The 24770-nt window shown below is 46.7% G+C and overlaps 1 protein-coding gene across 1 annotated transcript in view; it reads right to left on the bottom strand.

Annotated features, from left to right (window-relative positions):
• LOC149432909 (plexin-D1-like) overlaps window positions 1–24770 on the bottom strand; it is a gene marked incomplete at its 3' end in the record, with an annotated part of 108881 nt that overhangs the window by 1275 nt on the left and 82836 nt on the right. Inside the window, exons 2-7 of the mRNA XM_089664819.1 lie at window positions 22974–23150; window positions 13574–13705; window positions 11941–12041; window positions 8694–8823; window positions 7293–7467; window positions 4842–4950 (exon numbers count right to left, since the gene is read on the bottom strand). Of these exons, the coding sequence (XP_089520945.1) occupies window positions 4842–4950; window positions 7293–7467; window positions 8694–8823; window positions 11941–12041; window positions 13574–13705; window positions 22974–23150 (824 nt within the window). The remainder of the gene's footprint in view (window positions 1–4841; window positions 4951–7292; window positions 7468–8693; window positions 8824–11940; window positions 12042–13573; window positions 13706–22973; window positions 23151–24770) is intronic.

Below are 24770 nucleotides of genomic sequence, written 5' to 3'. Positions count from 1 at the left end.
AAGCCCCAACCGAGCCCCCATTGATCGCCTTGGTGTCACAGTGCGCAATACATAACCATCAAATGGGAATGACTTCCAGATAACACCTTCCCTGACTCTAAAACTTACTATTGTACTGCCCATAATAATAATGCAACCAATCAAAACATTCCTGACATTTTTAAGCCACTATTAGGTGATACGTATGTGAATGTAGAATGTATGTTGGGTGAATGAATTTTGGTGGACCCCAGGATAGGTGGAAATTGGCAGGCCGAAGTAGGAAAGCAGAATCCAACTTTAGAAGCAGCTTTCTGTCGACCGGGATGTCCCAGAGGTTCCTAGGAGTATTCTTTTTTTTTATCTTTCTTTTCATTAACCTTTTTTTTTGAGAAAAGGGACAGAGAAAGGAAAGTCTATACATTGCCAAAATAGGACATGAAAAATAAAAATAGAGTAAAGTAGTATATGTACCATAGTCACAATACAGGTCATACAGCAGTGTTCCAACAAATATCCATCAAGGTGACCAACAGCGTTCCAACAAGAAATTTAAATACAGGCGTACCTCGGTTTACGAATTTAATTCGTTCTGCGGGACTTTTCGTATTGCGAAAAATTCGTAAACCGAAACGCTGTTTTCCATAGGAATGCATTGAAAACCAATTAATCCGTTCGGGAGATCAGAAAAAAGTTCTAAAAAAGTATTTTTTTTGTTCAAAGCTCTTCTTAAAGGCATAAATACTGTACAGGGACATGATTAAAAAAAAAAATCGTAAATGCACTGAAAACCAAATACAGTAATCCGTTACAGAGGTCAGAAAAAAGTAAAAAACAAATGTTATCTGTTATGCCTTTATAAAGGCATAAATACTGTACAGGGACATACCGTAGTTTTCGCTCCATAAGACGCACTTTTTTCCCCCCAAAAAAGGGGGGGAAATGTCAGTGCGTCTTATGGAGCGGATATAAAGCGGCCGGTCCGGTATTTCTGCCGCCACCATGTCAGAATACCGGGCCGGCCGCTCAGCTGTTCTCTCCTGCAGGGCCTTACCTGTTCCTCGCTCCAGCGCTGCACAGTCTTCCCGCGCTGGCTTCTGTGACAGTCGGGTGCCCACTGTGCATGCGCTGCGCTTTGTGAATGATCCGGTGTCTTCTGGGACACATGACAGGTCCCAGAAGGCGCCGGGCCATTCACAAAGCGCAGCGCTTCTCGCGCATGCGCAGTGGGCACCCGGCTGTCACAGAAGCCAGCCCGGGAAGAAGGAAGGACAACTCCGCGGAAGTGGGAGCGGGTACCTGTCAAATTCAGGTACCTGCTCCCCCTCCCTCCCTAAAGGTCAGCAGTCTCTGGTCATTCCCTTCACTGTCTGCAGTCTCTGGTCATCCCCTGCACTGTCTGCAGTCTCTGGTCATCCCCTGTACTGTGTCCGCAGTCTCTGGTCATCCCCTGCACTGTGTCCGCAGTCTCTGGTCATCCCCTGCACTGTGTCCGCAGTCTCTGGTCATCCCCTGCACTGTGTCCGCAGTCTCTGGTCATCTCCTGTACTGTGTCCGCAGTCTCTGGTCATCTCCTGTACTGTGTCCGCAGTCTCTGGTCATCCCCTGCACTGTGTCCGCAGTCTCTGGTCATCTCCTGTACTGTGTCCGCAGTCTCTGGTCATCTCCTGTACTGTGTCCGCAGTCTCTGGTCATCCCCTGTACTGTGTCCGCAGTCTCTGGTCATCCCCTGTACTGTGTCCGCAGTCTCTGGTCATCTTCTGTACTATGTCCGCAGTCTCTGGTCATCCCCTGTACAGTGTCCGCAGTCTCTGGTCATCCCCTGTACTGTGTCCGCAGTCTTTGGTCATCCCCAGTACCGTGTCTGCAGTCCATTGGTTCGGAATATTTTTTTTTCTTGTTTTTCCCCTCTAAAACCTAGGTGCGTCTTATGGTCAGGTGCGTCTTATGGAGCGAAAAATACGGTAATTACAAAAAACAAATCATAAATGACAATTAATCCGTTCTGGAGGTCAGAAAAAAGTAAAAATAAATTGTATCTGTTCAAAACTCTTTATAAAGGCATAAATACTGTACAGGGACATGATTAAAAAAAAACGTAAATGCATTGAAAACCAATTAATCCGTTCTTTAGGTCAGAAAAAAGTCAAAAAACGTCTTTATTTGTTCAAAAACTCTATAAAGTGCACTTTAAAGGCATAAATACTGTACAGGGACATGATTAAAAAAAATTTGTAAATGAAATTAAGTGTCGGAGAGTCGTCCAACCATAACATTCAACATAAATATACAATAAAAGGCAAAGTAGAGGAATCTGCTGTATCATAAATGGTACGATCACCCTGAAAAGAGGAAAAGGGAGGACAGGAGGAAGGAAAGAGAGGGGGAAGGAAAAGAGTCTGCAGAGGACAAAATGAGACCTACCCTATCGAACACACCCCTACAATCCGAACCCACAGAGGATTATGAGTCCTTCCGAAGAATTGTTGAAAGATAAAAGCACCACAAAGCCTGAATGAATTCAGTAAATGTTTTCATTGCCTCTACAAGAGGTCAAAAACCCAACGTGTTTCAGGGTCTAAACATTCCCCCTCCATCAGGGCTATGAAACAAGAGAACATAAACATAATATAAACCGAAGATCTCAAAACACAAATACACAACCAGGGAAGCACAGCGGGTTGTTGGTTCGGATCCCAGCCACGGATCCACCTGCCTGAAGTTTGCATGTTCTCCCTGTGCCTGTGTGGGTTTCGTTTGGGAACTCCAGTTTCCTCCCACACTCCAAAGATATGCTGGTAGGTGAATTAGATTCTGTCTAAATTGGCCCCATTATTTGAATGTAAGTTAGCCCACATGGAAGAAAAATATATTATAAAAATATCCTTCCCAAATATATTGACATATATTTGTAATACTACAATTTTGGCCGTATTTAATATATTTCAAAACATATTTCAATATATATATATTGTGTGTTGAAATGCGTTTTTATCCCAAAATATATGGAAAAAAAATTTTGAAATAAATTTTCAAATATACTGTATGTCTTTAAAAATACATTTAATCTACATTTTTGGAATGTATTTACAAATACATGTAAAAATATATGTTAAAATTACTTTCTTTATATGTTAAAAAAAAATCTGCAGAATATATATAAAAAATATATATTTTTTAAAATATTTTTCTCAATGTTTTGTCATATCTAAAAAAACGCACTTCAACATATATAAGTATATTTTAGAATATTCTTCCCAAATATATTGACATATATTTGAAATACTACAATTTTGGCCGTATTCAATATATTTAAAAAAATAATAATACACACACACACTCATATGTATATATTATTTATTTATTTAAATATATTGAATACAGCCAAAATTGTAGTATTTCAAATATACGGTATGTCAATATATTTGGGAAGAATATTTTAAAAATATATTTCAAATATATTTTTCTTCCATGTGGGATGGACTTTAGATTGTACGCCCCTTGAGGGTTAGGGACCTTAGACTGTACGCCCCTTGAGGGTTAGGGACCTTAGACTGTACGCCCCTTGAGGGTTAGGGACCTTAGATTGTACGCCCCTTGAGGGTTAGGGACCTTAGATTGTACGCCCCTTGAGGGTTAGGGACCTTAGATTGTACACCCCTTGAGGGTTAGGGACCTTAGATTGTACGTTCCTTGAGGGTTAGGGACCTTAGATTGTATGCCCCTTGAGGGTTAGGGACCTTAGATTGTACGCCCCTTGAGGGTTAGGGACCTTAGATTGTACGCCCCTTGAGGGTTAGGAACCTTAGATTGTACGCCCCTTGAGGGTTAGGGACCTTAGATCGTACGCCCCTTGAGGGTTAGGGACCTTAGATTGTACGCCCCTTGAGGGTTAGGGACCTTAGATCGTACGCCCCTTGAGGGTTAGGGACCTTAGATCGTACGCCCCTTGAGGGTTAGGGACCTTAGATTGTACGCCCCTTGAGGGTTAGGGACCTTAGATTGTACGCCCCTTGAGGGTTAGGGACCTTAGATTGTACGCCCCTTGAGGGTTAGGGACCTTAGATTGTACGCCCCTTGAGGGTTAGGGACCTTAGATTGTACGCCCCTTGAGGGTTAGGGACCTTAGATTGTACGCCCCTTGAGGGTTAGGGACCTTAGATTGTACGCCCCTTGAGGGTCAGGGACCTTAGACTGTACGCCCCTTGAGGGTCAGGGACCTTAGATTGTACGCCCCTTGAGGGTCAGGGACCTTAGATTGTACGCCCCTTGAGGGTCAGGGACCTTAGATTGTACGCCCCTTGAGGGTTAGGGACTTTAGATTGTACACCCCTTGAGGGTTAGGGACTGATGTGAATGTACAATATGTATGTAAAGCGCGGCGTAAATTGATGGCGCTATATAAGTACCTGAAATAAATAAATTATCCAAATATATAAGAATGAGAATAATTAAAAGAATATCAGTTATATTTGCTGGCTTAGAGATTGTGTATTTTAGTTTTAGATCCTCCATTTATATTGTTGTATATTATCGCATGTCTTAGCCCTGACAAAGGGGGAATTTCGAGACCCTAAAACACGTTGTGAAAAATAAAATCTTTCCTGGACTCATTCAAGTCTTTTGGTGTTCTCATGCTTCCAACAATCTTCTTCCAAGGATACTCTGGGACACTCCGGTAGAAGAGCCTTCAAGAGCGGAGTCCTGATTTCTGACTTCTGCCTTCCCTGGGTTCCATAGTTCCACCGACATACAACATGCTCATGAATGTGACTTTTCATAGATAACAACATTGAGATATTCAGATCCAGAGCCGATCCTACATTGCCGGCAGCATGAGAAGCAATCTGTGAATATCTTACGATGTTTTCGGATGGATGTCGATGGTCCTCTCGCAGTCAAATATAATGAAATTGCTTTCGGCGATATGGATCCCTCCAACGGTGACACCCAGCGTGATGTTCACGTGATCTGCCGAGGATATAAAATGAGACAGATTTCATCGGTATGTCATCGAGAAGCTCTGCTGACGTTTGCACTAGACATGTGCGGTTTGTTTCATTCCGAATCAAAATTCTGACAAAACATTTGTTATTCTGAGAGTCAGATGTATCCAAAGTTCCGAGTTACGAATTGAAACATATCTGAGATAACGAAAATAAATTTTGTCCGAAACAAGAAATGATCTGAATTCGAATCTGAAACAAATTCAAAATGTAAACACATTGCTGACTATTGCTGGCTTCCTTCAAAGACTGTGTCTATTAGAATATAGCCATCTTCCAAAACTCAGATTTCTAAAATAGAATAGAATAAAACAGAATAGAAAACAAAGGAATAGAGTAGAAAACAATAGAACAGAATAGAACAGAAAACAAAGGAATAGAATAGAAAACAATAGAACAGAATAGAATAGAAAACAAAGGAATAGAATAGAAAACAATAGAACAGAATAGAATAGAAAATAAAAGGCTAGAATAGAAAATACACTCACCTGCCACTTTATTAGGTACACCTTGCTAGTGCCAAAAAAATCTCCCCCACACCATGACACCACCAGCCTGAACCGAAGATACAAGGCAGGATGGATCCACCACACCATGACACCACCAGCCTGAACCGTGGATACAAGGCAGGATGGATCCACCACACCATGACACCACCACCACCAGCCTGAACCAATGATACAAGGCAGGATGATTCCACCACATCATGACACCACCACCAGCCTGAACCATTGATACAAGGCAGGATGGATCCACCACACCATGACACCACCACCACCAGCCAGAACCGATGATACAAGGCAGGATGGGTCCACCACTCCATGACACCACCAGCCTGAACCTATGATACAAGGCAGGATGGATCCATGCTTTCATGATTTTTACACCAAATTCTGACCCTACCATCGGAATGTCACAGCAACCAGTCTGCCCATTCTCCTCTGACCTCAACAAGGGATTTTCCTCCACACAACTACAGCTCACTAGATATTTTCTCTTTTTTGGACCATTCCCTGTAAACCCTAGAGATGGTTGGAAAATCCCAGCAGCTTTTTAAATACTCAGACCAGCCCATCTGGCACCAGCAACCATGGCGCATTCCAAGTCACTGAAATCTCCTTTCTTACCCATGCTGATGATCAGTTTGAGCTTCAGCAAGTCGTCTTCACCACATCTAGATGCCTACTGCATTGAGTTACTGCCATATGATTGGCTGACTAGCAATTTGTGTTACCAAGCAGTTTACCAGGAGGAACCAATAAAGAAGCCGGTGAGTGTAAAGGAGTAGAAAATTTGATTCTGTTTTTGAATCAAATTTTGTCCGAATTTTGTTTCGTGACTTCGGATTCGTTTAAATTCATTATTTTTGTAATTCTTTATTCGGGTACATCCGAATCTCCAAATAACAAAAAACATTTGTCCGAAATGCAATCTGAAATTGGTTCAACCGAATTCGAAATTGATTCAACAAAATTCCAAAAAAGTTGTTCAAAATCCAAAAGATTTCAACCGAATTCAAAAAAAATTTGAAAACATTTTCAGGAGGTCAGTAATGGCAGCCTCCCGATCTCTGCAGATTCCTGAGACCATTGTCAGGTCATTGATGGATTTTACTGGTTGCCTTGTTGTGGTGGTGAAAATTCCTCCAGCGTACAATTAGAGGTCACACACAGCAATCGATTGGGAAAAACCGCGTAGAATTACCGCGGTAATAACCCAAATTATCATTCCAATTTCACGGCAATTTGGACGTTAACCGTGACGACCCTCCGATTTCCTCCTGACAACCCTCCGACCTCCTCCTGACAACCCTCCGACCTCCTCCTGACAACCCACCGACCTCCTCCTGACAACCCTCCGACCTCCTCCTGACAACCCTCCGACCTCCTCCTGACAACCCACCGACCTCCTCCTGACAACCCTCCGACCTCCTCCTGACAACCCACCGACCTCCTCCTGACAACCCTCCGACCTCCTCCTGACAACCCACCGACCTCCTCCTGACAACCCTCCGACCTCCTCCTGACAACCCACCGACCTCCTCCTGACAACCCTCCGACCTCCTCCTGACAACCCTCCGACCTCCTCCTGACAACCCTCCGACCTCCTCCTGACAACCCTCCGACCTCCTCCTCCGCCTGACATCCCTCCGACCTCCTCCTGGAGCGATTCCTTACATGACTACTGTTCAAATATCTGCATCCAACTCCAAACGCCAATACAAGGATCCGATAATTAGTATGTCGCCGCTGACAAGATGGCGCCACGGCTGCCGAGCCTTGGCGGAGCCGGAGTGTCCTGCTGTACCTTGGTTGGCGGGGAATGGCGGGAATTTGTCCCATGGAAGGAAGGAGCAGTGAGCCCACTGTTGTTGAGAGTCCTCCACAATGGTGGCCGGCAAGCGAATCCCATTCCCGTAGTCACAGGAAGAGTTCAGTAACTGGAGGCTGGGGAGGTTCCCCGTGATGTGGAGAAGGATCGTCTAGAGGGGAGAAGGGAGGAAAATCATTATAGATGAAAAATTCCAATAGGAAGATCTTTACATCCCAAAAAGGTTCCAATAGGAACAGCTATAGAGTCTAAAGCAAACCGATAGGATGATCTATAGATCCTAAAAACATTCCACTAGAAAGATCTATAGATGTCAAAAACATTCCAATAAGAAGATCTATAGATCCCCCAAAACATTCCAATAGGAAGATCTATAGATCCCAAAAACATTCCAATAGGAAGATCTATAGATCCCCAAAAACATTCCAATAGGAAGATCTATAGATCCCAGAAACATTCTGATAAAATGATCTATGGATCCCAAAAATGTTCCAACAATAAGATCTACTGTATATATCTTAAAAACAATCCAATAGGACGATCTACAGATCCCAAAAATATTGCACTAGGAAGATCTGTGAGCCCCCTCTATGTTCCGTACCAAGTGAGGTGTGCCCCCTCTATGTTCCTTATAAAGTGAGATGAGCCCCCTCTATGTTCCGTACCAAGTGAGGTGAGCCCCCTCTATGTTCTGTACCAAGTGAGGTGAGCCCCCTCTATGTTCCCTAGCAAGTGAGGTGAGCCCCCTCTGTGTTCCCTACCAAGTGAAGTGAACCTCCTCTATGTTCCATACCAAGTGAGGTGAGCCCCCTCTGTTCTGTACCAAGTGAGGTGAGCCCCCTCTATGTTCCGTACCAAGTGAGGTGAGCCCCTCTATGTTCCGTACCAAGTGAGGTGAGCCCCTCTATGTTCCGTACCAAGTGAGGTGAGCCCCTCTATGTTCCGTACCAAGTGAGGTGAGCCCCTCTATGTTCCGTACCAAGTGAGGTGAGCCCCCTCTATGTTCCGTACCAAGTGAGGTGAGGCCCCTCTATGTTCTGTACCAAGTGAAGTGCGCCCCTCTATGTTCCGTACCAAGTGAGGTGAGCCCCCTCTATGTTCCGTACCAAGTGAGGTGAGCCCCCTCTATGTTCCGTACCAAGTGAGGTGAGCCCCTCTATGTTCCGTACCAAGTGAGGTGAGCCCCCCCTATGTTCCGTACCAAGTGAAGTGAGCCCCTTCTATGTTCCGTACCAAGTGAGGTGAGCCCCTCTATGTTCCATACCAAGTGAGATGAGCCCCCTCTATGTTCCGTACCAAGTGAGGTGAGCCCCTCTATGTTCCGTACCAAGTGAGGTGAGCCCCCTCTGTACGCTCCAAGAGTCATCGCTCACTCACCAGAGTCTCGGAGGAGAAGTCGATTTTATCCGGGATAATTTTGACCGTCGGACACTGCTGCACCCCTCCTCTTGGGCTGGTCCAGAACACGCCATCTTCAGAATTAGAGCATTCTTGTTGCATGGAACACCTGAAATATCCCAAGATTGGGGGTGACGGGTAAGAAAGCAAACAAAGATTTGGGGCGATACCAAAGGTCTGAGTCCGGAACCCCCATAAGGAGCAGCTATGGGATACGGCTACTATGCTTTATATATTCCTTTTTATTACAGCCCAACGCCGGCCATACACGGATCTTCCCTCCGGAATATTAATGGACGATTGGCATCCGGAAATCTCATCTGCTTTTAACATTCAGTTTTAACCCCTCGCCTGCCAGGTGCTGTCACCCCCTTCCTGCCCCCAGGGATATTTTTAGCTTTCAGCGTTGTCGCACTTTGAATAATTGCGCGATCATGCAACACTGTACCCATATGAATTTTTGATCATTTTGAGACAGATAAAGCTTTATTTTGATTGCATTTATTCACCACTGCGATTTTTTTTTTTTTTGCTAAACAAAAAAAAATAAAAAAAATAAAAAAATATTTCTTTCTTAACATCTCTTTCACAGATATGCACTGATTAGGTTGCACCATTGGACACTGATATGCAGCACTGATGGGTACTGATGGGCAGCACTGATGGGTACTGATGGGCAGCACTGATGGGTACTAATATGCAGCACTGATGGGCACTGATATGCAACACTGATGGGCATTGACAGGCAGCACTGATGGGCATTAATGAGGCAGCACTGATGGGTACTGATATGCAGCACTGATGGGCACTGATATGCAGCACTGATGTGCACTGATATGCAACACTGATGGGCACTGACAGGCAGCACTGATGGGCACTGATATGCAGCACTAATGGGCATTGATGAGGCAGCACTGATGAGCACTGATATGCAGCACTGATGGGCATTGATGAGGCGGCACTGATGGGCACTGATATGCAGCACTAATGGGCATTGATGAGGCAGCACTGATGAGCACTGATATGCAGCACTGATGGGCATTGATGAGGCAGCACTGATGAGCACTGATATGCAGCACTGATGGGCATTGATGAGGCGGCACTGATGGGCACTGATATGCAGCACTGATGGGCATTGGTGAGGCAGCACTGATGGGCATTAATATGCAGCACTGACGAGGCGGCACTGATATGCAGCACTGATGGGCATTGATGAGGCGGCACTGATGGGCACTGATATGCAGCACTGATGGGCACTGTTATGCAGCACTAATGGGTACTGATGAGGCTGCACTGATATGCAGCACTGATAGGAAGCACTGATGGGCACTGTTGAGGTGGCACTGATAGGCAGCATTGATGGGTACTGATAGGCTGCACTTATGGGCACTGATGAGGCTGCACTGATATGTAGCACTGATGGGCACTGATAGGAAGCACTGATGGGCACTGATGAGGCTGCACTGATAGGCAACACTGCTGGGCACTGATAGGCTACACTTATGGGCACTGACGAGGAGGCACCGGTATGTGGCACCAATTAGCACTGATAGGTGGCACTAAAGGGCACTGATAGGTGGCACTGATGGGCACTGTTGGGGCTGCACTGATGTCATCTTACATAGTTTCCAGTTACCGAAACTGCAGCCAATAACCGGCAACTGTGTTTACATCATGATTAGCTGTGTCATTGGACACAGCTGATCCCGTGGTAAAGAACCGCTGTGATTGGCCCTTTACAGTGATCGCTGTGTCCGACAGACACAGCGATCACAGAGCAGGCCTTCCCTCCCAGGGATGCGTCATACCGCTAGGCCCCTCCCACTGCTCTGCTTTCTCTCCTTGTGCAGGGTGACTGGTCTGTCTCCGCCCCCTCCTGTAGCTTTCTGCAGGCAGCCTGCAGTGGGCGGGAATATATTCATCTTGTACGCATCATTTGTTTTTTGTTTTTTTCGGTTGCAGTTGCGAATAGATAACCGACAACGCAAATCCCCGAAGTCTCCCGGGTGAATGTCAGCGATCTGACGCGAGATTAATGAGCCTGATTTGTCCTGATCTGGAATAGCGATAAGCAATTATCCGCGTATCAGCAGCGCCGCGGCTTCCGCTGACCTTCACGACTCCGCGACAACATCGGAAGCTCGCGCCGCGGCTCGCCGCATACATTAATCCGCCTCCTAATTAATCAGACGGAAGATCTGCAACGCGCTCGTCACTCCCGCCGCGATTGATATTCAGGCCATTAATGCGCACATTCGACGGATACAAAGTTTTATCGCCGGCTAGAAAAAAAAATTGTGATTAGTTTGTTCGCCGCTAACAGACCGCGATTTGTGACCGGCGACAAAGCAAGCGGAACTCGGCGAGGAATGATAACAACGCGGGAATGGAAGGATTTTTTTTCCCCTGCAGGAGCGAATTGGATCGTGCTTTGCTGGGGTTTGTGGGTGTAGGATCATTTTTTGGGTTTTTTTTGGTTGAACTGGATGGACTTTTGTCTTTTTTCAGCCAGACTTATGCCGGCCACAGACGGCTCGAAAATCAGCCGAAAAATAAATTGTCCGATTTTCGCACCATTAGTGGGTTAATTTATTGGCTGTTTTTCGGGTCTTTTGCACATTTTTTTTATCGGTCATGTTGGAAAATTTGCGGCCGATTTTGACAAACGCCCGATTTTCCCAGCAATGATGGGCAAATCGGCCGATCGTTTTACCGAAAAAAAAAAATCCGTGAGCCGTGACCTGCAAGGGACAGAAGTTATGGGGTTAAGTTTATGATTTAGTCAGCCGATTTTTTTTTAAAGTTGGTGCAGGGGCGGACTGACAACTCACGGGGCCCCCGGGCAATATAGGATCATGGGGCCCCTGTGTCCTTGCCCAAACTTAAAAAAGCCTATGAAAAAGGTACCAGGGGCATCTCATGGGGCCCCCTGCTGACCCCGGGCCCTCGGGCAGTGCCCGAGTTTTCAAATGGTTAGTCCGCCCCTGCGTTGGTGGTAACGTCGGCCAATCGAACGACCGATTTTTCCGTTTGTTTTTTTCAGACAAATCGGCCGATGTTCGACCCGTCTATGGCCTGCATAACTATGTAAAATTAGGTAGTTAATGAAAATAGAAACATTTTGTGTAAAGATGTCACCAGCATATTGATGGGGGGGGGGGGGGGGGTCTTGGAAGGCAGAATATCAGCAGATTGAATGTCAGCTGTAGGCTGGAGGGCCACTTACCTGGCTTCCATTGTGCACCAACCACAATAGGCGTCTGCTGCCCCCAGACACTCCGCACACGTCTGAAACGTGTTGCAATCCGCCACCTTTACCTGCGCCATCTGGAAATAAACGCGGGAACGAGATTGGTGACTATAGGCATCATAATACATCTCATATCTCAGCAGAGGGTCAGCCGGGGGCCACAAGTGGTAAGAAACGTGGTCCTCATCGGGCACACACCTCGAGGGATACATCATTAAAGGACTGGGAGGGGGGGGGGCAGACCGTTCTGGTGTGACTGAGCAGCCATATTGGGGTCTGGCAAAACAAACATGGCGGCTTCACACAAATGTTGCGCCTATTTTTTGGCAGCACTTGCCTAGACACTACGTAGTATATTATTGCTGCAACTTACTGATTCAGCTCTCCTCCCTCTACACCCCCCCCCCCCCCCCGTCTGATCAATGTTTATAAACAATGTTACTTTGTATCTCTCTATCTCCCGTCTGATCAATGTTTATAAACAATGTTACTTTGTATCTCTCTATCTCCCGTCTGATCGATGTTTATAAACAATGTTACTTTGTATCTCTCTATCTCCCGTCTGATCGATGTTTATAAACAATGTTACTTTGTATCTCTCTATCTCCCGTCTGATCGATGTTTATAAACAATGTTACTTTGTATCTCTCTATCTCCCGTCTGAACGATGTTTATAAACAATGTTACTTTGTATCTCTCTATCTCCCGTCTGATCGATGTTTATAAACAATGTTACTTTGTATCTCTCTATCTCCCGTCTGATCGATGTTTATAAACAATGTTACTTTGTATTTCTATCTCCCATCTGATCGATGTTTATAAACAATGTTACTTTGTATTTCTATCTCCCATCTGATCGATGTTTATAAACAATGTTACTTTGTATCTCTCTATCTCCCGTCTGATCGATGTTTATAAACAATGTTACTTTGTATCTCTCTATCTCCCGTCTGATCGATGTTTATAAACAATGTTACTTTGTATTTCTATCTCCCATCTGATCGATGTTTATAAACAATGTTACTTTGTATCTCTCTATCTCCCGTCTGATCGATGTTTATAAACAATGTTACTTTGTATCTCTCTATCTCCCGTCTGATCGATGTTTATAAACAATGTTACTTTGTATTTCTATCTCCCATCTGATCGATGTTTATAAACAATGTTACTTTGTATCTCTCTATCTCCCGTCTGATCGATGTTTATAAACAATGTTACTTTGTATCTCTCTATCTCCCGTCTGATCGATGTTTATAAACAATGTTACTTTGTATTTCTATCTCCCATCTGATCGATGTTTATAAACAATGTTACTTTGTATCTATTTCCCACCTGATCGATGTTTATAAACAATGTTACTTTGTATCTCTCTATCTCCCATCTGATCGATGTTTATAAACAATATTACTTTGTATCTCTCCATCTCCTGTCTGATCGATGTTTATAAACAATGTTACTTTGTATCTCTCTATCTCCCATCTGATCGATGTTTATAAACAATGTTACTTTGTATCTCTTTCTCCCACCTGATCGATGTTCAGTAATAGTATAAAGTCAGTTATGATGCATCACTGTAGCGGGAAACACGCTGTGACTGCCCATCACATACCTGATGTGTGGTCATCACGTAGAGGTAGGTGGGATTCACAGGATCGAAGCGCATGATGTGGTGGACCGGCTCACCCCGCGCTATCAGAAGGGACTGACGGCTCACGATTTTCATGTCATCATCCAGAGTGATCTGTGAGGACGGAGAAAGAGACACTGAGAAGATATTTCCGTTCCGGTCTGCAGCTTTCAATCACCCCGGAATGGTGCCACTGGGACAACCATAGATCTATACTCAGACAAAAAAGTTAACAACCCCCCCCCCAAAAAAACAACCCTTTCAAAAAAAAACCAAAAAACCAAAACAAACAAACCCCCCCTGGTAAAGCCCCATAGTTGAGATGTGTTTTTACCATAACCCCCAACCACTGGCGTAGCATCAGAGGTCGCAATGGTGACCCTGCCCCACGCTCCAGGGGGCCCATGTGGCCTCCCTGTCATGTTTTGTTTTATACAGAGGCTGATCCTCCCCATTTTCCTCCTGCAACTGCTGAAAGTTGGCTTCTCCTCCTCTCCCTCCCACCGGAATTCAGCGACTGCAGGAGGAAAATGTTTATTATGCTATTCAAAATTAATAAAAAAAAAAAATCAAAATTCTGAACCATTTCATTTCATTGTGGCGCACGGCCAATTACCAAATCACTGAAGTGGCCCTTGCACATGTAAAGGTTGAGCACCCCTGCTCTATGAGGACAGGTAAGCCCATGCGGCCCCTCAATGGCCCCTGCATGCCTACCACATCAGGATGAGCAGCTGCGTCCTTACAGCCGCTGCATCCCCATAGAGTACAATAGGCTGCTTACTCATGGCTCCAGGCAATTGCAGCCATAGGGGCCTGAGTGCCTGTGTGAATGGGCCCCAAAATGAATATCACAAGAAAAGGAGTGCAATGGCCATTTCTGTCATTTGTAGACACCAAATTTGTAACCTTTTCTCTGGCCCCTGGAACCCTCATTAATTACCTCCAGCTCATAGCTCCGGCCCCTGGAACCCTCATTAATTACCCCCAGCCCATAACTCCAGCCCCTGGAACCCTCATTAATTACCCCCAGCCCATAACTCCGGCCCCTGGAACCCTCATTAATTACCCCCAGCCCATAGCTCCGGCCCCTGGAACCCTCATTAATTACCTCCAGCTCATAGCTCTGGCCCCGGGAACCCTCATTAATTACCCCCAGCCCATAACTCTAGCTCCTGGAACCCTCATTAATTACCCCCAGTCCATAACTCCGGCCCCCGGAACCCTCATTAATTACCCCCAGCCGATAACTCCGGCCCCCGGAACCCTCATTAATTAACCCCAGCCCAAAACTCTGGCCCCCGGAACCTTCATTAATTACCCCCAGCCCATAACTCTGGCCCCTGGAACTCTCATTAATTACCCCCAGCCTATAACTCTGGTCCCTGGAAACCTCATTAATTACCCCCAGCCCATAACTCCGGCCACTGGAACCCTCATTAATTACCTCCAGCCCATAACTCTGGCCCCCGGAACCCTCATTAATTACCCCCAGCCCATAACTCTGGCCTCCGGAACCCTCATTAATTACCCCCAGCCCATAACTCCAGCCCCTGGAAACCTCATTAATTACCCCAGCCCATAACTCTGGCCCCCGGAACCCTCATTAATTACCCCCAGCCTATAATTCCGGCCACTGGAACCCTCATTAATTACCCTCTGCCCATAGCTCCGGCCCCCGGAAACCTCATTAATTACCCTCTGCCCATAACTCCGGCCCCCGGAACCCTCATTAATTACCCTCTGCCCATAACTCCGGCCCCCCGGAACCCTCATTAATTACCCCTAGCCCATAAATCCGGCCCCTGGAACCCTCATTAATCACCCCCAGCCCATAACTCCGGCCCCTGGAACCCTCATTAATTACCCCCAGCCCATAAATCCGGCCCCTGGAACCCTCATTAATTACCCCCAGCCTATAACTCCGGCCCCTGGAACCCTCATTAATTACCCCCAGCCCATAAATCCGGCCCCCGGAACCCTCATTAATTACCCCCAACCCATACCTCCGGCACCTGGATCCCTCATTAATTACCCCCAGCCCATAAATCCGGCCCCTGGAACCCTCATTAATTACCCCCAGCCTATAACTCCGGCCCCCGGAACCCTCATTAATTACCCCCAGCCCATAACTCCGGCCCCTGGAACCCTCATTAATCACCCCCAGCCCATAACTCCGGCGCAGGGGACCCCTCAGCAAACACCATTTTTTGCCGCCGCCGTGTGCCGCCTCAATTTCCGTTTTCCATTTGCATGTGTCTGGTTATTACGCTGATAGGTAAAAAAACCAAGCGTGGAGGTACGCGGCTGGGGAGCGAGGTGCGAGATTAAATACGGCGTGTTTGAGGTCTCAATGGGCAATTGTCAGACGGGGGACAATACGGGGGGAGGGGGTATTTTATTCCACATGTTAACACATTATCACCATCTCTCCCGGGAACGCACAGCTCAATTACACGCCATTAGCCGGAGGTCGGAGGTCCTCTGGAAGCGGCCCGTCGTCTCCGAATTGCATTAGTAACCGGGAGCTTGGGGAGCGATCTGCGCCGATAGGAGGAAACGCGGCTTCAGACGGAGAGAAAAAAGTTTATCAGATGAATGACAAGCGGCCGAGTGAAGGAAAGGACAGACAGGGGGGGTCTCAGATGGACATCCGGAGACCCTGAAAGGGTTATCCCTCACCATACCAGTCATTACCAGACCCCATTCACCACAGACGCTTTGGACACGCATGTTTCTTGCACTTTTTTCTGTGCATTTTCCCGTGACACGCATAGAGCGGTCTATTCATATCAATGGGCTGCCCTACACACGGCAGACACAGCGAAGCACCTCACATGGTTCAGTTTAGCGTGTTTATTTCCCGTGTTCGTTACGCGTTTTTTCCATGTGACAAAAAAAAAATGTGCATCTGCTTGCTGCATTTGGGGTGCCGCTAACCATGAACAGTGCCACAAATGGGACATGACTTTGAACCCCTCAATTCCGGGCACTTCCACCCCCTTCCTGCCCAGGACAGTTTTCAGCTTTCAGGGCTGTTGCACTTTGAAGGACAATTGCGCGGTCATGCAACACTGTACCCATATCACATTTTTATCTTTTTTTCCCACACAAATAGAGCTTTGTTTTGGTGGTATTTATTTTTTGTGCTATAAACGAAAAAAGAGGGAAAATCTTTAAAAAAAAAATTATTTTTTTGTGTCTGTTATAAAATGTTGCAAACAGGTAATTTTTCTCCTTCACTGATGTGCGTTGATGAGGCTGCACTGATAGGCAGCACTGATGGGCACTGATAGGCTGCACTGATGAGGCAGCACTGATGAGGCAGCACTGAAGGGCACTAATATGCGGCACTGATTGGCACTAATAGGTAGTACTGAAGGGCACTGATTGACGGCACTGATAGCTGGTACCAACTGGCAGCACTGATGAGCACAGATTGGCAGCACTGTTGGGCACTGATAGGCAGCATTGCTGGGCAGCACTGTTGGGCACTGATGGACAGCCTTGTTGGGCAGCACTGTTGGGCACTGATGGACAGCATTGCTGGGCAGCACTGTTGGGCACCATTGCTGGGCAGCACAGTTGGACACTGATGGGCAACATTGCTGGGCAGCACTGTTGGGTACTGATGACTGATGGGCAGCATTGCTGGGCAGCACTGTTGGGCACTGATGGGCAGCACTGTTGAGCATTGATGGGCAGTAAAGCTGGGCACTGATGGGCAGCGCTGTTGGGCACTGATGGACAGCACTGTTGGGCATTGATGGGCAGCACTGCTGGGAACTGATGGGCAATTTTGGGGCTGCACTGCAGTGCAGATGTATCCTTTGACAGTTGCCAGTTATCGGCAGTACTCTCCTCATGTAGTGACAGCGCGAGGAAAGTGCTGCCGATCACCGTCATTGGACACAGCTGATCACGTAGTAAGAGGCCGCTGTGATTGGCCTTTTACCGTGTCATGTGATCAGCTGTGTCCAAAGGACACAGCGACCACAAAGAGCGCTGAGTGTGCCCCGCTGGGGATGCGTTCTGGGAGGATGTCATATGACGCGCTCCCAGGACCGGACAATCGCGCTGTAGCCATCATTCGGCTATAGCGCAATATGGAAGTGGTTAAGCGATTTTCGTAAATACGTACAAAAAATGCTCAGGTGTGAACGGTGCCTAAGGGGCCGTTCACATCTGTGTGTTCCGCGAACGCACGATAAAAATGTGCATTTAGCCATGCATTAAAACAAATGTACAGCAACATGTTTACTGCGGTACATTGCTCTACGGCGGCACCCAATGCACTAACACAACATGTTGCAGCGCACAGAATATGACCGATCTGCGTGTGGCGGGTCTAATCCACAACAATCGCATCTTTTTATTATGTCAATCTACAAGTGATTTCTGTTAAGAAGACATTGGAAGGGGACGCGCGTTTCCTGAATGTTATTCGCGTCGCTGACACAGACATGACATTAGTGGCAGAAAAGGTGCCGTGCTGACAATGCGGCTTTATTTAGATCGCAGCGTGTTTGTCTTTTGCAGGAAAAGTATGAAGCGCTGACAAATACGTGTGCCGCAGAATACACCGCCAGAACCCGTGGGTGTGCGTCACATATTCACAAGGTAAAGGTGAGACCGCAGATTCTTCCATCCTAGTGCTACCTTCCCCTCCAAGGACGCGATTTAAAGGGGACGTAGATACTTTCTTTTACAATTTTTGGATAGGATTGGAAGTCTGCTAGTAATTAAACCCTGGTAGTGCACCCCTGCTATGCCCCGCCCATAGGCAAATAAGCCCCACCTCTTCTGCATATGGCGTCTGTAAAGAGGATAAGTTGTGAATAAGTTTAGCTTTAGGTGCATTGCTATGCTGATGAGGTTACAACTTTGCTCCGCCTGCTCCCTCCTGTTAGCAAGCACCCAGTGTTAGACAGACAGAGATGTGCAATGCAGAAGAGTTTGAATGGCTCACAGTGCTGGCCTTCCCACAATGGCTGCTGCCAGACTCACCCACCTTACTAACTGTTCTGTATCTGCCACCCCTCTCTGCCAATCCTTCCACTGGCTTCCTATTGCCCAACGGATAAAATTCAAAACATTGACAATAACGCACGACCTCCTGCTCTTGAGCTCCCTTGTCTCCTCCTCCCATGCTCGTCTCCAGGACTTCTCCAGAGCTTCCCCCATCCTCTGGAACTCTCTACCCCAATTTATCAGACTATCGCCTACTCTGCTCACTTTTAGGCGATCTCTGAAAACCTCTCTCTTCAGGGAAGCCTATCCTGCCCTCAGCTAATAATGGAATCTTCTACTCTTCCTACCAGTCCATCCCCCACAGTTACTACCTTTTGTACCACTAGCCCCTCCCTCCTAGATTGTAAGCTCCCAGGATCAGGGCCCTCCTATCCCTCTTGTATTGAACTGTATTGTTGCTGTATTGTCTCCTGTTATATTGTAAAGCGCTGAGCAAACTGTTTGCGCCATAAATCCTGTATAATAATAATAATATAAATCCTGTATAATAATAATAATTACATACACAGTGCCTTGAATAAGTATTCATACCCCTTTGCAATGTTCCCTATGTTGTCATTTTACAACCAAATATGTCAATGTATTTTATTGGGATTTTATGTGATAGACCAACAGAAAGTGGCACATAATTGTGGTTTTCAACATTTTTTACAAATAAATATCTGAAAGTGTGGCATGCATTTGTATTGAGCCCCCTTTACTCTGATACCCCTAACTAAAATCTAGTGGAACCAATTGCCTTCAGGAGTCACCTAATTAGTAAATAGAGTACACCTGTGTGTCATGTGATCTCAGTATAAATCCAGCTGTTCTGTGCAGAGAACATTAGTGAACAAACAGCATCATGAAGGCCAAGGAACACACCAGACAGGTCAGGGATAAAGTTGTGGAGAAGTTTAAAGCAGGGTTAGGTTCTAAAAAAAAATCCCAAGCTTTGACCATCTTGCGGAGCACTGTTCAATCCATCATCCGAAAATGGAAAAAGTATGGCACAACTGCCAACCTACCAAGACATGGCCGTCCACCTAAACTGACAGGCCGGGCAAGGAGAGCATTCATCAGAGAAGCAGCCAAGAGGCCCATGGGAACTCTGGAGGAGCTGCAGAGATCACAGCTCAGGGGGGAGAATCTGTTCACAGGACAACTATTAGTCGTGCACTCCACAAATCTGACCTTTATGGAAGAGTGACAAGAAGAAAGCCATTGTTGGAAGAAAGCCATAAGAAGTCCCGTTTGCAATTTGCGAGAAGCCATGTGGGGGACACAGCAAATGTGGAAGAAGGGGCTCTGGTCAGAGGAGACCAACATGAAACTTTTCAGCCTAAAAGCAAAACACTATGTGTGGGGGGAAACTAACACTGCCCATCTCCCTGAACACACCATCCCCAACGTGAAACATGGTGGTGGCAGCATCATGTGGTGGGGATGCTTTTCTTCAGCAGGGACAGGGAAGCTGGTCAGAGTTGATGGGAAGATGGATGGAGCCAAATACAGGGCAATCTTAGAAGAAAACCTGTTAGAGTCTGCAAAAGACTTGAGACCGGGGCGGAGGTTCCCCTTCCAGCAGGACAACGACCCAAAACATCCAGCCAGAGCTACAATGGAATGGTTCCGATCAAAGCATCTTCATGTGTTAGAATGGCCCAGTCACAGTCCAGACCCAAATCCAATGGAGAATCTGTGGCCAGACCTGAAAATTGCTGTTCCCAGACGCCCTCAATCCAATCTGACAGAGCTTGAGCGATTCTGCAAAGAAGAATGGGCAGAAATGTCCCTCTCTAGATGTGCAAAGAGACATCCCCAAAAAGACTTGCAGCTGGAATGGCAGCCAAAGGGGGTTCTACAAAGTATTGACTCCGGGGGGCTGAATACAAATGCCTTTGCACTTTTCACAGATTTATTGGTCACAGATGTTGAAAACCATTTCTCATTTTCCTTCCACTTCACAATTATGGGCCACTTTGTGTTGTTCTATCACATCCAATCCCAATAAATCTGTAACAACATGGGGGACATTTCCAGGGGTATGAATACTTTTTCAGGGCACTGTATAATACATTGAAAGGATTTTAACACATTTTATTGCAGATTCCTACCTTTTGTTATTCTGAAGAAATAGCTGTTTGGTTGATGTGGAAAGTGCATTGAATGGGACTGATTCTATCATCATCTATCAACTGCTGCACTTGTAAGATTCTAATGAAGAAAGCGGCAGGGTCTGCATCCAGTAACAGGACAGGTTTATTTAGTGTCCAGAGCAAGGATGCAGAACTGTGCCCCTCCCCCACTGTTAATGCATGCCGTAGAATGGGTTTCTGCCCTGTGTCCATTCTCTGCCCCCTTGCTCTGCTGTGCCAGGGCAGCTGTCCCTCCTCAGTCCTCAGTCCTACTGTCCTCAGTCCTCCTCTACCAATTCTTGCCCTCAAGCCCCCATTACTGTCCTCAGTCCCTTTAAATAAAGTCCTCAGTCCCATCCCCCATAATTTCCTCAGTGACCCCATTACTGTCCTCAGTCCTCCCCAATAATGTCCTCAGTGACCCCATTACTGTCCTCAGCCCCCCCTTTAATGTCCTCACTGACCCCATTACTGTACTCAGCCCCCCATTACTGTCCTCAGGCCCCCAACTAATGTCCTCAGTCCTCCCCAATAATGTCCTCAGTGACCCCATTACTGTCCTCAGCCCTCCATTACTGTCCTCAGGCCCCCAATTACTGTCCTCAGTCCCCCCCCCATAATTTCCTCAGTGACCCCATTACTGTCATCAGTCCTCCACATGAATGTCCTTAGTGACCCCATTACTGTCCTCAGCCCCCCATTACTGTCCTCAGACCCCCAATTACTGTCCTCAAGCCCCCCAGACCCCCATTACTGTCCTCAGTCCTCCTCTACCAATTCTTGTCCTCAAGCCCCCATTACTGTCCTCAGTCCCCTCAAATAAAGTCCTAAATCCCCCCGCAACAATAGCCACAGTGATCTCATTAATGTCCTCTGTACACCCCAATAATGTCCTCAGTGACCCCATTACTGTCCTGAGTCCCTTCCCCATTAATATCTTCAGTGACCCCATTACTGTCCTCAATACCTTCATTACTGCCCTCAGTCCTCCCATTACTGTCCTCAGTCCCCTCAAATAAAGTCCTCAGTCCCCCCGCAACAATAGCCACAGTGATCTCATTAATGTCCTCTGTACACCACAATAATGTCCTCAGTGACCCCATTACAGTCCTGAGTCCCTTCCCCATTAATATCTTCAGTGACCCCATTACTGTCCTCACTACCCTCATTACTGCCCTCAGTCCTCCCATTACTGTCCTCAGGCCTCCATTACTGTCCTCAATACCCTCATTACTGCCCTCAGTCCTCCCATTACTGCCCTCAGTCCTCCCATTACTGTCCTCAGGCCTCCATTACTGTCCTTGAGGCCCCCATTACTGTCCTCAGACCCCAAATTACTGTCAAGCCCCCAATTACTGTCCTAAAGCCCTCCAGACCCCCATTACCATCCTCAGTCCCCCTCTACCAATTCTTGCTCTCAAGCCTCCATTATTGTCCTCAGTCCCCTCAAATAAAGTCCTCTGTCCCCCGCAATAATGTCCACAGTGATCCCATTAATGTCCTCAGTACACCCCAATAATGTCCTCAGTGACCCCATTACTATCCTCAGTCCCTTCCCCATTATTGTCCTAAGTGACCCCATTACTGTCCTCAACCCCCACCACTGTCCTCAATACCCCCATTACTGCCCTCAGTTCTCCCATTACTGTCCTAAAGACCCCCATTACTGTCCACAGTCCCTCAATTACTGTTCTCAGCTCTCCCTATTATTATCTTCAGCCCCCCCCCCATTAATGTCCTCAGTCTATCCCAATTGCTATCCCCCCACAGTGCTCCATTTCTTTTCTCATCCCCCCCCACCCACAGCGCCCCATTACTGTCCTCAGCTCCCCCCACCCACAGCGCCCCATTACTGTCCTCAGCCCCCCCCCTCACATTGCCTCCTCATTGCCCCTCCTCCTGTCTCACCTTACACAGCCAGTATGGGGGGCTGGAGACACAGCGAGTCTGAAAAGAGGGAGGGAGCTGCAAGCTGGTGATTGGCTGCTAGCATTGCCCTGCCCCCGAACAACCAATCACCTGCTCTTAAGTCGGGCAACCCTGCAGCCTATCCACAGCTGTCCTGCCGCTCCGCAGATTGAGAGAATGACAGCGGCGGCTCGTAAATGGCGGGACCGGTGTCACCCCTCTGGTGGGTGTCACCCAGGCACGGTGCGCACCCCCATAGTGACACCACTGGCTACTATCTCATCAAACATTTGCAATGCAAAAAAATGAACATTCATTCAGGTTACCTTCAGAAGCTGCCCGCCTGCCGTGCCAAGGAAGGCCACCGTGTAGCCGCTAACGTTGGCCACCGCCACCGAGGTCAGTCCAGGAGCCTTGAAGAGCGGGGTGGCAGACAGAGGCCGATTGATGGTGAGCGGGTGCTGGAGATGCGCGGCCCCACAATCCAACTGTTCTTCCTGCAGCTGAGAAGAATGGAGAGCAGTGTGAGCAGAGGGATGCGGTCACAGGGCCCAAGGCGTTCAACCAACAACATGTCCTTTCTTACAACATTGACATCTTCATCTCCCTCCATTTAATGGAGCCAAATCTACCGCCGCCACCTCCCTGTACGCGATGGCCGGACGCAGGGGAGAGTCAGCGGAGCAACATCTGACACCATTAAAGGGGGACTCCGGGCCGTGGCTGCGTTCAGATAATACCGAACCACCAGAGCTAGCACTTTATCAAGTATAGGTTGAGAAGCTAATAAAGAAATGACACACCAGCGATATTTTTTCTCTACCCGTTACTTCTTGTTCTGATCCCAAATTTTGGAACTCTTCTTACTTTTTGCACCGGTGACAATGACCATCGGGATAGAAAGAGAGGGGGAGGGACAGGCCACAGACTGCAATAAAATCTGGAAACGGGTCCAGCTGGCCGTACACTAGTAGATTTTAGAACGAACACTTTTACAAATGTTCGCATCAAAATTCTCAGAACATTCGATGACCTGACAAATCTTGTTTAAAATTACATGTTGGTGTCTTCTCTAAAAAATAAATAAATAAAAATATAATGAAAAAGTTTGGGCCGGAGTTCCCCTGTAAGCATTGCAAATGCATTAAAAGGTCAGTAAATGAAAATTGAATAAAAGTTTTTTTTTTTGTTGCTTTTTTTTTACATAAACTTCATTATGATGAAATTGAGGGTAAATATGAAACAGTTTCAGGAAATATTAAAGATGAAGTTTATTCTGCTTAGATTTTGCATTCCCTGGTTCTTCCTTTCTCCATCATCAACATATTGTACTTATAACTTTTTTTTTTTTTGTATTTACTATTTTATTACATCCCTTATTTTAGACCTTGCAACATAATCACTGGGTATCTGTAATTCTCTATGTCAGTGGTCTCCAAACTCTAAACAAAGGGCCAGTTTACTGTCCTTCAAACTTTAGGGGGGCTGGACTGTGACCAGTAGGAGCAGAAAATGTCAGTGGGAGTAAACAATGCCCCATCATTGGTATTAGGGGAGTAAATAGTGCTCTACTGTTAGTGTCAATAGGAGAAAAAGGGCCCCATCATTGGTATCAATGGGAGGAATAGTGCCTCATCATTGGTGTCAGTGGGAGGAATAGTGCCCCATCATTGGTATTAGTGGGAGGAATAGTGCCCCATCATTGGTGTCAGTGGGAGGAATAGTGCCCCATCATTGGTGTCAGTGGGAGGAATAGTGCCCCATCATTGATATCAGTGGGAGGAATAGTGCCCCATCATTGGTGTCAGTGGGAGAAATAGTGCCCCATCATTGGTATTAGTGGGAGGAATAGTGCCCCATCATTGATGTCAGTGGGAGGAATAGTGCCCCATCATTGGTGTCAGTGGGAGGAATAGTGCCCCATCATTGGTGTCAGTGGGAGGAATAGTGCCCCATCATTGGTATCAGTGGGTGGAATAGTGCCCCATCATTGGTGTCAGTGGGAGGAATAGTGCCCCATCATTGGTGTCAGTGGGAGAAATAGTGCCCCATCATTGGTATCAGTGGGAGGAATAGTGCCCCATCGTTGGTATCAGTGGGAGGAATAGTGCCCCATCATTGGT

Source organism: Staurois parvus, unplaced genomic scaffold, assembly GCF_062004578.1.
Source record: "Staurois parvus isolate SC_StPar_1 unplaced genomic scaffold, SC_StPar_1.0 ptg002057l, whole genome shotgun sequence".
NCBI classification, from domain to species: domain Eukaryota; kingdom Metazoa; phylum Chordata; class Amphibia; order Anura; family Ranidae; genus Staurois; species Staurois parvus.
Note: the sequence above shows the minus strand (reverse complement) of the source record. Positions and strands in the feature narration are given on the sequence as shown.